The sequence below is a fragment of the Geotrypetes seraphini genome, chromosome 10 (genome assembly GCF_902459505.1).
Source record: "Geotrypetes seraphini chromosome 10, aGeoSer1.1, whole genome shotgun sequence".
NCBI classification, from domain to species: domain Eukaryota; kingdom Metazoa; phylum Chordata; class Amphibia; order Gymnophiona; family Dermophiidae; genus Geotrypetes; species Geotrypetes seraphini.
Genome location: NC_047093.1, coordinates 16,131,355 through 16,145,769, shown reverse-complemented (window position 1 = coordinate 16,145,769; position 14,415 = coordinate 16,131,355). Strand labels below are relative to the sequence as shown.

At 45.3% G+C, this 14,415-nt stretch overlaps 1 protein-coding gene across 2 annotated transcripts in view; it reads left to right on the top strand.

Moving 5' to 3' along the window:
• The first annotated feature begins 2,411 nt into the window (after positions 1–2,411).
• The window catches only part of APOH (apolipoprotein H), a 39,031-nt gene continuing 27,027 nt past the window's right edge, over positions 2,412–14,415 (top strand). For both annotated transcript variants that reach the window (XM_033962224.1, XM_033962223.1), the window contains exons 1-2: positions 2,412–2,507; positions 11,535–11,711. In XM_033962224.1, coding sequence (XP_033818115.1) covers positions 2,447–2,507; positions 11,535–11,711 — 238 coding nt within the window. In that variant the 5' untranslated portion in view covers positions 2,412–2,446. The remainder of the gene's footprint in view (positions 2,508–11,534; positions 11,712–14,415) is intronic.

The window sequence follows — 14,415 nt, the reverse complement described above, 5'->3', positions numbered from 1 at the left end:
GCTCCTTCTCTCGGCTCCTTCGCAAAGGCGCCCTCGCTAAGGCGAGCACCTTTGCCGTTCGCCGAACGGCCGCGCGCCGTTGGCTCGCCCCCTTTTAAGGGGGAGCCTGGGCACTGAAGCGACCTCTGACGCGGTGGGGGTGGACGGAGCTATCTCTCGCCGCTACCCCGATCAGCCTTCCTCCCTTCCTGGCTGCCCTTGCGTCTCTCCTCCCAGCCTTCTCAGCCCTGGCTTCCTCCCTTCTGCCTCCCGATCCTGCCCTGTAAGTACAAGAAAAAAAACAAGTAAGAGCAAGTTTGAACGCCGCCGCGGTCTGCCTCGTGAGATTCTGTATGGAATGTTGTTACTCTTTGGGATTCTAGAATCTTGCTATTCTTTGAGATTCTGTATGGAATGTTGCTACTCTTTTGGATTCTAGAATCTTGTTACTCTCTGGGATTCCGGAATCTTGCTATTCTTTGAGATTCTGTATGGAATGTTGCTGCTCTTTGGGTTTTGGCCAGGTACTAGTGACCTGGATTGGCCACCGTGAGAACGGGCTACTGGGCTTGATGTACCATTGGTCTGACCCAGTAAGACTAGTCTTATGTTCACCCTCTCCCGATGCCTGCGTTCATCTGATCAAAATCTCCTCTCTGTACCTTCCATAAAGATTATCAGCACGAGACGGGCCGATGTTTTTTCGGTCGTCGCTCCACATTTGTGGAAATCACTCCCTGGATGAATTAGAGAAGAATCTATACTAGTCAGGTTTAAAAGTTCATTAAAAACCTCTCTTTACAAAGATGCCTTTGATAACTAAATCTTTTTGTCTTTGATAACATTACGGCAGATATCCTTTGGATTTATTGATTTCAAACGTTCTATTCTTTTTTTCTTCCTCGACCTAGTGATTGGTTTGCGAGCCCCTTGCGACCCGATTTCCCTCCTGCAGTATTCACTAACCTGTTTTGCGATCCGATTCCGATCCGCACATGCAAATGAGGGGAACTGCATGCAAAGTAGACAGGGACGCGATTCACTGAACAAATTTGCCGATTCAACCCAAAAAGCGACTGCTGAGGACCAGTCGCTGAAGCCCTTTCCGACTGCCTTCTGCCGCCCTGCTCTCAGCCCTGTCGGCCCCGATCTCCTGCTTCTCCAATCTTCCTGCCTGCCCCGACTCTCCCGCCCTGCCCCGCAGTGTAAGCCTGTGGTTTTAACCCACAGGCTTTAAGCGGGTTAAAACCACGGGCTGTAAAAAAAGAAAGAAAATAAAAAGTGCCGGGCCGGAGATCCAGCGCATGCATAGGGATCGCTATAGAGCGATCCGTGCTGGCAGATGGGGGCGTTCCTCTGATCACCCCCATCTGCATGTTACAGTTTGGTGAATTTGTCGGACCTGGTCGGGCAGGTTAGTGAATCTAGCCCTATTTTATCCTTCATTGTTGCTTTTTCTAAAAGATTGTCGTTCTACCCTTTTTCCTTCTGTCTCTGTATGTCTGTCCTCAGAATTTGTCCTCGTACATATAATTCTGTGTCTTTTCTTACCCTGAATTCGCTTTGAAACTAATATTGTAAGCGTTTGCATCAAACTTTAATAAACATGAAACATAAACCCAGGTATTCAATGCTGATGTCTGCACATGCAGTGGCGGGGGGCACCAACACCCTCCTCCTCCCTGCCCCCGCCTCTTCCTATTTCCCCCTCCACACATGCCCCCCCTTCCCCCGTACCTCTAGTTGAAGTTGTTCATGGCGGTCAACAGCGTGCTCTTTGCCATCCCGTCGGCCCTCCCGCTGACATCACTTCCGGGTGCTGCGCGTAGCAAGTGACGTCAGAGGGAGAGCCGACGGGGTCATGAGGAGCGCGCCGTTGATTGCCGCGAGCAGCAACTTCAGCTAAAGGTAGGGGGGGAAGGGAAGGGGTGCGCATGGCGAGCGGGAGAGGGACACCAGCGCCCCGGGAGCCTCTCACCCTCGCTACGCCACTGGGTTCATGATCTGGCATTGAACGTCTGGAAATAATGCCAGCAACAGCTACAAAAAAATGCTAACCGTCGCTGGCTTTTTATCTACTTCTTTCTACTGTTAGAATCCAATTTTAATTGTCATCCCGGTGCTTTCCTCCTGCTCTTTTTGACTTCCACTGCAATAACAATCCGCGTTCTCTCTGCAGCTATAAAATCATAAAAGCCTTCCCCCTCTGTTTTATTTCCCACACAAAGAAAAGCCCGGAACTGTCTGGCTTTTCTACAAGCTACAAAGAACCAAAGAATGACTCATCCTTAGTGCTTGTCCTTGTTGATCAAACTTTTTTTTTTTTTTTTTTTTTTAATCTTATCTTCTGTTTACTTTGACTGCAGCTAGTTAATCTTTAGATAGACCACCTCTAATACCCTTCTCAGAGCAGAATCACTCGACCCTGGATTCTTTCTATAGGTAAAAGGTTTGTACAGGGCCCGTGATGTCATACTTTGTGTTACTCTGCGGAATTTCTTTCCTACACGGTGTCGTTGCAACAGCAGGTGAGTTAAATTAAACCGCACTAAGCTCAAGCTTGAATTTATAGAGCGTATCGTCTATACAAAAATAAAGCTCGACTCGGTTCACAGTAAGAAATGTAAGGGAAGAGACAGCAAAGAGGAAAAATTTACAGTTTGGTGAATAATAATAATAATTTTATTCTTATATACCACCATACCGAAAAAGTTCTAGGCAGTTCACAACAAGGTGAGCTAATACAGGGGATACTGATAAAATACAAATTAGAATAATAGACTTAAAAACGGATAAAGACAGAAAGCATTTACAATATAATGGCAAGGAAAGAAGAACAGATAAAATACATCAAGTTGAATATAAGGAACTTGATTGAAAAAACAAAGCAGAATGCATTAAGAAACCAGCCTATCAAAGAGCTGAGTCTTTAACAATTTTCTAAAATCAAGATAGGAAGAGACCTCGAACATCATTTTTCTAAGCCATACATTCAATTTAGCGGCTTGAAATGAGAGGGTTCTCTCGAGGAACTTCTTATAACGACAGGTTTTTATGGAGGGATATGAAAACAAATGCACGCTACGTGGGGTCTTTTTGGCGTGACTCGAAGAAAAATGAAACACAAGATAACCTGGTAATAAACCCGAAACTGATTTATAACAAATACAAGAAAATTTGAACAGAATAACCAAAGGGTCCTTTTACTAAGGCACGTTAGCCATTTTTGCACGCCTTAGTAAAAGGACCCCCAAGTTTTTAAGTGTTTATGGAAGATTTGATGTACAAAGGGATAATCCATAGCGCAGTTAATTTCAAGAAAAGAGACTTCCCCAATAGAAACTATGGGCTCCTTTTACAAAGGTGCGCTAGGGCCTTAACGTGTGGAATAGCGCGTGCTAAATTGCCACGCACGCTAGGCGCCACCGCCGCCTTTTGAGCAGGCGGTAGATTTTCAGTTAGCGCGCGCTAATCCGGTGCGTGCGATAAAACCGCTAGCGCACCTTTGTAAAAGGAGCCCTATGCCTTTCAGAGACGGAAAGGATCATTTAAGTCAGGGGTAGGCCATTCCGGTCCTCGAGAGCCGGAGCCAGGTCAGGTTTTCAAGATATCCCCAATAAATATGCATGAGATAGATTTGCCTCTCAAGGAGGCAGTGCGTGCAAATCCATCTCGTACACATTCATGGTGGAGATCCTGAAAACCTGACCTGGCTCCGGCTCTCGAGGACCGGAATTGCCTACCCCTGATTCAAGTTTTTGCATAGTTAATAACCAGCCCATAGTTTTTGGAGCTCCAAGGACAGATGCCGAGTAAGATTTTAAAGGCGAGACAAGGACATTTGTAATGTATTCTGAGGAATACAAACCAGAAGTTTCCAAACATCTGATATGCATTTTGAAAAGATCAGGCACCTTTTACACTGCTAAAAACAGAGTTAATGCTTCTAAATCAACATGTTCCAAGTTATTGAAGCTTGAACTGCCTGAAAGCCAGCTGGTGCTACTATTCATTATTTCTAGCAAGCTACCAGATGTATGCAGAGAACATAAGAACGTAAGAATTTTCGCTGCTGAGTCAGACTAGTGGTCCATCGTGCCCAGCAGTCCTCTCCCGCAGCGGCCCTTAAGTCAAAGACCGGTGCCCTAACTGAGACTGGCCTCACCTGCGTACGTTCCACTTTAGCAGGAACTTGTCCAACTTTGTCTTGAATCCCTGGAGGGCATTTTCCCCTATAACAGCCTCCGGGAGAGCGTTCCAGTTTTCTATCACTCTCTTGGTGAAGAAGAACTTCCTTGCGTTCATATGGAATCTATCCCCTTTCAACTTTAGAGAGTGCCCTCTCGTTCTCTCTACCTTGGAGAGGGTGAACAACCTGTCTTTATCTACTAAGTCTATTCACTTCATTATCTTGAATGTTTCGATCGTGTCCCCTCTCAGTCTCCTCTTTTCAAGGGAGAAGAGGCCCAGTTTCTCTAATCTCTCACTGTACGGCAACTCCTCTAGTCCCTTAACCATTTTAGTCGCTCTTCTCTGGACCCTCTCAAGAAGTACCGTGTCCTTCTTCATGTACAACACCAGTGCTAGACGCAGTATTCCAGGTGGGGGCGTACAGATTCACAAATGAGACGGTCCCTCTTTGAGAGAGCTTACATTAAGAACATAAGAACATAAGCAATGCCTCTGCTGGGTCAGACCTGAGGTCCATCATGCCCAGCAGTCCGCTCACGCGGCGGCCCAACAGGTCCAGGACCTGTGCAGTAATCCTCTATTTATACCCCTCTATCCCCTTTTCCAGCAGGAAATTGTCCAATCCTTTCTTAAACCCCTGTACTGTACTCTGCCCTATTACTCCCTCTGGAAGCGCATTCCAGGTGTCCACCACTCGTTGGGTAAAGAAGAACTTCCTAGCATTCGTTTTAAATCTGTCCCCTTTCAACTTTTCCAAGTGTCCTCTTGTTCTTTTATTTTTCGAAAGTTTGAAGAATCTGTCCTTCTCTACTCTCTCTATGCCCTTCATGATCTTATAAGTCTCTATCATATCCCCTCTAAGTCTCCTCTTCTCCAGGGAAAAGAGACCCAGTTTCTCCAATCTCTCAGCGTATGAGAGGTTTTCCATCCCTTTTATCAAGCGTGTCGCTCTCCTCTGAACCCTCTCGAGTAACGCCATATCCTTCCTAAGGTACGGAGACCAATATTGGACGCAGTATTCCAGATGCGGGCGCACCATCGCCCGATACAATGGCAGGATAACTTCTTTTGTCCTTGTTGTAATACCCTTCTTGATTATGCCTAGCATTCTATTTGCTTTCTTAGCGGCTGTTGCGCACTGTGCCGTCGGCTTCATTGTCATGTCCACCATTACCCCCAAGTCCCTTTCTTGGTTGCTCTCATTCAATAATATCCCTCCCATCGTATAGTTGTACCTCGGGTTTCTGTTTCCAACATGCAATACTTTACATTTCTCAACGTTGAACTTCATCTGCCATCTCGCCGCCCATTCCCCCAATTTGTTCAAGTTCCTTTGCAATTCTTCGCATTCCTCTTTAGTCCCAGCTCCACTAAATAGTTTTGTATCGTCCGCAAATTTTATTATCTCACACTTCGTGCCTGTTTCTAGATCATTTATGAATATATTAAATAGCAGCGGCCCGAGCACTGAGCCCTGCGGAACACCACTCGTGACCCCCATCCAGTCCGAGTAGTGGCCCTTCACCCCTACCCTCTGTTTCCTACCCGCCAACCAGTTTCTGATCCATCTATGTACGTCTCCGTCCACTCCATGGTTCTTCAGTTTCCGGAGTAGACGTTCGTGAGGCACCTTGTCAAAGGCTTTTTGGAAATCAAGGTATATGATGTCTATGGGGTCTCCTCTGTCCATCCGTTTGTTAATTCCTTCGAAGAAGTGCAATAAGTTCGTTAGGCACGATCTCCCCCTGCAGAAACCATGTTGGGTTGTTTTCAAAAGTTCGTTTCTTTCCAGATGTTCATCGATGTGTTCTTTAATCAGTGCTTCCGTCAGTTTCCCCGGAACCGAAGTCAAACTCACTGGTCTGTAGTTTCCCGGGTCACCTCTTGATCCCTTTTTAAAGATGGGCGTGACATTGGCTATCTTCCAATCCTCCGGGATCATGCCTGTTTTCAAGGATAGGTTGCAAATTTGCTGCATTAGTTCCGCTATCTCCTCCTTTAATTCCTTCAGAACCCTGGGATGGATTCCGTCCGGACCCGGGGATTTGTCAGTTTTAAGTTTTTCTATCTGCCTGTGTACATCATCAAGGCTCACTTCCATGGATGTTAATTTTTCTGCTTGATTTCCATTGAATATTTGTTCAGGTTCCGGTATGTTGGTTGTGTCTTCGTTTGTAAATACAGACGAGAAGAACATGTTGAGTCTTTCTGCGACTTCTTTCTCCTCCTTCACCGCTCCCTTCCTGTCTCCTTCGTCCAGCGGTCCTACCTCCTCCCTAGCTGGCTGTTTCCCTTTAACATATCTGAAGAACGGTTTGAAATTTCGTGCCTCCCTGGCTAGCCTCTCTTCATACTCTCTTTTGGCTTTTCGAACCACACGGTGACATTCTTTTTGATACTTCCTGTGCTCCTTCTGGTTCCCTTCAGTTTTGTCCTTTTTCCATTCCCTGAATGAATTTTTCTTATTGCCTATCGCTTCCTTCACTATTTTAGTCATCCATACTGGGTCTTTTGTTCGACCCTTTTTGCACCCCTTTCTGAATCTGGGGATGTGCAGATTTTGTGCCTCGCTCACTGTGTCTTTGAAAAAAGACCAGGCATGTTCTACTGTTTGCCATTTTTTGGAAGTGTTCCTAAGTTTCTTCCTTACCATTTCCCTCATTGCTTCATAGTTTCCTTTCCTGAAGTTGAAAGATGTCACTATGGTTCTCTTTCCGTTCGGTATGCCTACTTCAACCTTGAACTTGATCATATTATGATCACTGTTTCCCAACGGTCCCACTACTTCCACTTCCTTTGCAGGTCCCCTTAGTCCATTTAGGATTAAATCCAGAGTGGCATTTCCTCTCGTCGGTTCTCTAACAAGCTGCTCCATGAAGCAATCTTGTATAGCCTCCAGGAATTCTGTCTCCCTAGCGCATCTTGAGCTTCCAAGACTCCAGTCTATCCCAGGATAGTTGAAGTCTCCCATAACAACTGTGTAACCACTTTTGCATTCTCGCTTCATCTCGGCATCCATTTCTTTATCGCTATCTCCGGTTTGCCCGGGTGGACGATAGTATAGGCCCATCTTTATTTCATGCCCTTTCCTACCCGGTATTTTAACCCATAGCGATTCCAGTTTGTTGATCATCTCCGCTGTGTCCATTCTTGTCGATTGTATGCTTTCTTTTACGTATAGGGCTATTCCTCCTCCTTTCTGACCTGACCTATCCCGGCGATAGAGCTTGTACCCCGGCAGTGCTGTATCCCATTTGTTTTCCTCATTCCACCACGTTTCAGAGATTCCAATGATGTCTATGTCCTCTGCATTGGCCATGGCTTCTAGCTCCCCCATTTTGTTTCTTAAACTCCTTGCATTAGTATATATGCAGTTTAGATCCTGGCATTTTGTCGTCTTCATTTCTTTTCCCTGTGCTTCAGTCTTTGGTGTCTTCTCTTTTGCTACAATCTTTCTAACCTCCTCTTCTGGGTTAGTTGACTCCTGTAATTTGTCTCTTGTTTCTTCCCTGCCTTTTTTCCCCTTAGTATCTTCACGGGATACCTTCTTCCGAATCATCGACGCTAGGTCGACTGTCGGCTTTCCCCTTTCTCTTAGTTTAAAGCCTGTTCTATTCCTCTCTTGACGTTGTTTGCTAGAAGTCTTGTTCCCGCCACGCTCAGGTGCAGTCCATCTCTCCTGTAGAGCTTGCTCTTGCCCCAGAACGTTGTCCAGTTCCTCACGAAGTGGAACCCTTCTTCCTCACACCATCTCCTCATCCATGCATTTATTGATTGTAGTTCTTCCTGCCTTTTCACATCTGCCCTCGGTACCGGTAGGATCTCTGAGAATGCTATCTTCTGGGTCCTCATCTTCAGTTTCCTTCCTAGAATCTTGAACTGTTCTATCAGCGTGCCTCTTCTGTAGTCTCTCCTGCTGACATCATTCGTCCCGATGTGGATCATTACTGCGGTCTCTTCCGTCTCTGCTCCTTCCAAGACCTTCTCAATTTTGTCCACGATGTCCTTGGTTCTCGCTCCTGGGAGGCAGGTCACCAGTCGATCCTCTCTTCCTCCTGCTATGTAGCTGTCTACATGCCTCAATATCGAGTCTCCCACCAGGATCGCTGACTTTCCCTTCTTCAATTTTCTTATCGGTCTCAGGTCAATGTCCTCGGTGTGCTTAGCTCTCTCTTCTTCTGGGCATCGACTAGCCAATTCTTCCCCCTCGTGTGGTATTCTTCTGTGGGTGTCTTCTTTGAGGTCATCTGCTTCTTGCTCCCCCTTCCAAGTTGGTGTTGCATCATCTCTCATCTGGAGTTCGTTCTCTTCCACCCTCCTCCCATTCTAAACAGACAAACAGGATGCCGGGTTGGGGGATACTGTTAGGGGATTGGTTAATCTGCTGGCTAGGATGGTGAAAAGTGGGCAATTGGGAGTAGGGTTATGAATTGAAGGTAGGTTTTCAGTCTGCATAGCAGGTAAATAACTCCCATTGCATAAAATGGAACCTGTAAAATACTACTAGTGAATGCATGTTTGTGGGAAGTAATTTGGCACCAAGTTATAGTAATCTAGTCCTAAGCCTCTCTGTGGAATTTAAAAAGAATTTGCGTATTACATAGAAACATGATGGCAGATAAAGGCCAAATGGCCCATTCAGTCTGCCCTTCCGCAGCATCCACTATCTCCTCCTCTCCCTATTGGTTAAGACTCTTTACACTTGCATTGTGATGTCATAGAACTTTATGGTTATAGAAACATGATGGCAGATAAAGGCCAAATGGCCCACCCAGTCTGCCCTTCCGCAGCATCAACTATCTCATCCTCTCCCTATTGGCTAAGGCTCTTTACACCTGCATTGTGATGTGATAGAGCTTTATGGTTATAGAAATATGACAGTAGATAAAGGCCAAATGGGCCATCTGCAGCATCCACTATCTCCTCCTCTCTCTATTGGTTAAAGCTCTTTATACCTGCATTGTGAGATGATGCGGTATATAAACTTAAGGTTTAGATTAGATTGTGATGTCATAGAGCTTTATGGTTATAGAAACATGATGGCAGATAAAGGCCAAATGGCCCACCCAGTCTGCCCTTCCGCAGCATCAACTATCTCATCCTCTCCCTATTGGCTAAGGCTCTTTACACCTGCATTGTGATGTCATAGAGCTTTACGGTTATAGAAATATGACGGTAGATAAAGGCCAAATGGGCCATCTGCAGCATCCACTATCTCCTCCTCTCTCTATTGGTTAAAGCTCTTTATACCTGCATTGTGAGGTCATAGAGCTTTATGGTTATAGAAATATGACGGTAGATAAAGGCCAAATGGGCCATCCAGTCTGCCCATTCACTATCTCCTCCTTTCCCTAAGAGATCCCAAGTACCTGTCCCACGCTTTCTGGAATTTAGACAAAATGTCTTCACCACCTCTATCGGGAGACTATTCCACATTTCTACCCACCCTTTCTGTAAAAAAAATATTTCCTTAGATTACTCCTGAGCCTGTCACCTCTATAAGAATAAAATTATTATTATTAACTTCATCCTATGCCCTCTCATGATGGAGCTTTCTTTCAAATGAAAGAGACTCGCATATTTATGCTACTTGGGTCTCTGTCATATCCCCTTTCTCCCGCCTTTCTTCCAGAGTGTACATATTGTATTGAAGGTTAATTGTGCTATGTAATTACAGTATATTCATACTTACAATAGCGTTGCAGTCCAATTTTCAAACACAAAATATGCAGGTCTCTTGCACTGAAAAACGGATTTATTTTTCTGCCAGCGTAGAAGTATTCACAGACTGTTGCGTTCTCCTAGGACAAGCAGGATGAGTCAGCCACATATGGACTATCCTGCTGTCCACGGAGAACCTACGTTACAGGTAAGTAACTACACTGTTAGGAATCCGATTGAAAATGTATTCTTATGTTGTACTGGTTTCATTTCATGTAAAAAAGAAAAGGGTTGGGAATGATCTGTCTTGGTTCTTGTGTGATTTATAGGGGCAGCATTGTAAAAGCACAAATCCAGAGGTTGAAATTTTGTGTGACAAAACAATTTGGTCGACCCCTTTACACCTGTTGCTGCACTTCCCAATGGTCGTACCAACCTTTGGACACAGCAGATGATTCTTTCTCTTTAAAGCTCCTACATTTCACTCTGAGATGTAATTAGGAACCAACGTGCAAAAGACCAGTGATTGTACGAGATGATCTTAAGGTGGCCAAACGGGTTGAAAAGGTGACGGCGAAAGCTAGAGGGAGGCTAGGTTGCTTAGGGAGAGGTATGGCCAGTAGGAAAAAGGAGGTGTTACTGGGAAGGGGTAAAACACGGACCTCGCAGATCTAAAACCGCACGTCCTTAAAAATCTGAGGTCCGTGTCTGTGCCACTTGTAGTTTCTGTCTCTTACAGACCTCGATGACATTTTAGCGCTGACGGATCCGTCTCAGCATAGGGAGGGAAAAGTATTAGGATCCGTCAGCGCTAAAATGTCATCGAGGTCTGTCAGAGCCAGAGACTAGTGCTGGAGTGGCTCTAAAATGAATCCTTTAAAGCGGTTTCCTAAAATCTGAGGTCCGCGCCACTTTTAGGCTCTGGCTAAAAGTGAATTGCAGAAACCATACTTTACGCATATGTTATATGATGAGGTGGTTGTGGTTTTTTTTTAACGTAGGCACAGACATGTCAAGACTCCCACTTTTGCAGGTTATCTCCCGCACTCCTGCAGGGAAGCTGGAATCTCCCGCTGACTGGCTGCCCTGTCCAGCGGCAGCAGGAAACGCCTTCCTAAAACATCATTTCCTGCTACTGCTGGACAGGGTGGCCGCTTCTTTTGCCGCTGGCCATATATCGGCTGTACCAGGGGTGGAGCAATGGGCAGGGCTGGGCAGAGATGTGGATGGGCAGGGCTGTGAGCAGAGTGGGTGGGCTGGGGGTGAGCCCTAAATCTCCCACTGGGTGGGTCAGCCCTCTTAGCAGCTCTGTAAGCATAACATTTGTGCACGTCATAGGAGTGGGCATGCTATATGTGTAAAAATATGGTATAGAGCACACACACACACATTTGGGGGGGTCCATGCATTGGTATTTGCAAGCTATTAAACCTGGCTCATAAGCACCTAAGTTGCCTTTATAAAACAGACTTCAAATAAGAGGCTTTTTACCGTTTGGACATAGCTGTTCTGTTATGAAATTATCGGCCTGCTTTTCCATCCTATATTCATGGAGTCATCCAGCCTTGTGGTTTATTGAACGAATGCCATCTATAACATTGTACAATTGCAGCAGGAGCGTCATTAACGGCAACCGAAGCAGAGCAATTAAAGAACAAACGTTTATAGCATCTAATGCAAATCTCTTGCTCTTGATGCTGCAGTGTGCCCTGGGCCACCTCGAGTGGAGTTCGCTTCAGTTCAGCTTGAAAAAAGAGTGTATGAACCCGGAGAGGAAGTGACGTATGCATGCCAGCCTGGATACATACATGCCAGTGGTAGCAGGAGAGCGGTCTGCACTAATTCTGGCCGGTGGAGCGGCGTAGCATTCAGATGTATATGTGAGTATAGTCATATAATAATAATAATAACTTTATTTTTGTATACCGCAATACCACAAAACAGTTCAGAGCGGTTTACAGGAGAAGAGACTGAGTCAGATTAACCAGGGTAAAGTAACCAGTAACAATAACAATTAAAATTAAAAAGTAAGATAGGTATTTAGAAATTCCCTTACTGTCCCGAAGGCTCACAATCTAACTAAAGTACCTGGAGAATAACAAAGAAGTGAAAAATAGAGATAGAGGAAAAATAAGAAATAAACATTCAGACTTTATCCAGGCGCTGTTCCTTACAGATTGCACAAATAAAGTTTCATGATTTTGTATGCCTTACTTAAGATGATGCAGGACTGATAACGTTGCATTTTACAGATTTCATAAATAACGTTAACAATTTTGTATGTCTTGATAGGGATAAACCTCAGATCCTGTATTAGGGTACCCTAAAGGAATGCCTATGTTAAGGCAGGAGTTCATCAAGGGATGCTAACTAATTTAGTGCATGCTAACGATTAAGACTATAATGAGCATCATAGTGTGTAGTGTACGTTAACATGGCTAGAGCGTGTTAAATCAATTAGTGCCCCTTGATAAATTCCCCCGTAAGGGCTAGATTCACTAAGGGCACGGATTGGATCCGATCTGTGAGGGATCCGATCTGTGTCCGGGGGGCTGATTCACGAATTGCCCTCATGCAAATGAGGGTGATCAGAATCACGCCCCCAACTTTAAGCCCGCGGGTTAAAACCATGGGTTTGCACTGCAGAGAAGGGTGGGAGAGTCGGGGCAGGCAGGAGATCAGGGCAGGCGGGAGAGTCTGAAAGCAGGAAGCAGGGTTGAAAGCAGGAGTTTGGGGCAGAGATCAGGGCGGCAGAAGGCAAGTCGTCAGCAGTCGCTTATTTGTGATCGGCCAGCCCAGTCAGTGTTGCAGGGTTTTGGTTAGTGAATCGCTGCCTGCCATCACTTGAATGCCGTTCCCCCCGCATTTTCATGCGCGGATCGGAGGATGGTCGGGACACAGGTTGGTGAATCGGGTCGGAGGGAAATCGGGTCGCAAAGTGCTCGCAAACCGATCGGTTTCCTTAGTGAATCCAGCCCTTAGTCATCTAATGGTTAGATATATCATATATTTAAATGTAAAAAGAAAAGAAACAAAATACAAAATGATTACCGTCAATGGATCTATGAAAAAACAACCACTGCACAAAATGCAGCAGGAACATCATGTCGCCTCGTTTGATCTGCCCCCCAAAATGCTGATTCACGGTCCAACCAGCCAACTTTCTAAATTCTGAGCGTTATTTCGCCTCTGTAGCTGAAAAGAGTATCTTACCACCCTCTTCTACAAAGGTGCGCTAAATATCGTGTGCTAAACATAGAGTTTGACGGAAGAAAAGGGCCGGCAGCCCAACGAGTCTGCCCACACAATAACCCTCCCTCCCACAAGTCTACTCAAGACGAACCCTCCCTCCTTGAGGTATCCATCTTTTAAGTAAAACCCTGTCTTTTGTGTTTCATTGGTACTGAATATTTGGATGGAGGACCCGGGAGGGGGGGGGGGTTGTTTGGGTTTGTTTAGGGGTGGGGGGGGTTGTTTGGGGGGCATGCGATCTGTGGGATTTGGGTTTTGACTTCCTAAAATGTTGAGCTGTCTTGTCTTTTGTATCATTGCTTTGTTGCAGTTTTTGTTTGCTCAATCAAATATATTTGAATATTAAGTAAAACCCTGTGGTACCCCCACCTGTTGGTCCCATCGACACTTGAAGTCAAGCACGCTACAGGCCTCGACCACCTGGCGAGGAAGACCATTCCATCGATCGATCATCCGTGCGGTGAAGAAGTATTTCCTGGTGTCGCCATGAAATCTTCCCCCTTTAAGTTTTAACGGATGCCCTCGTGTCGCTCTGGGACCCTTCAGAAGAAAGATTTCTTCCTCCCCTTCAATGCGACCCGTGATGTATTTGAATGAACAAAATAAACTTGAACCCTCTTCTCTTGAACCCTCAGCCTCCTGTTACTAATAATAATAATAACTTTATTTTTCTATACCGCCACAATCTTGCGACTTCTAGGCAGTTTACATTCAAGAGAGCTGGACATTTAGCGAGTTACAATATGCAGATAGTTAGAAGAAATACAGAGTACATCAACTTTAAGAATGCGAAAGTATAAAGTGTACGGTACGCAAAGACATTTTCAAGAGGACCTGTTAGGAAAAAGGTCGCGAATTATAAAAATACATTGAAAAATTACAATATACTGTTTAGGAAATTTTCAGAGGGGAATATTAGAAGATATGTCCCAAATTGCAAAATACTAACCCAGCACTCAACCCTTGAGCCAGCCAGGCTTTCACTAAACGCTAACGCGTGCATGTTATCCTAAGGATGCGTTAGCGGTTAGCGCACGCATTGATTCAGCGCGCGCTAAAACGCCTAGCGCGCCTTTGTAAAAGAGGGCCTTAGCTTGTCAAGTGGCAATTTGTAGAAAAAAAAAAAATCCCGGGGTCCTTTTTATTAAGGCGCGCTAAAGACTGGCGCACGCGAAATGCTAAAGCGTCCATTATAGTCTAACGGGCGCCTTAGGATTTAGCGCGCGCTCATCTTTAGCGCGCGCTAAATCGGTTAGCGCGCCTTAATGAAAGGAGCCGTCTATGCTTTGACATGGTTTCAGATCATTCATTGAACCATAACCGCGTCCGTCT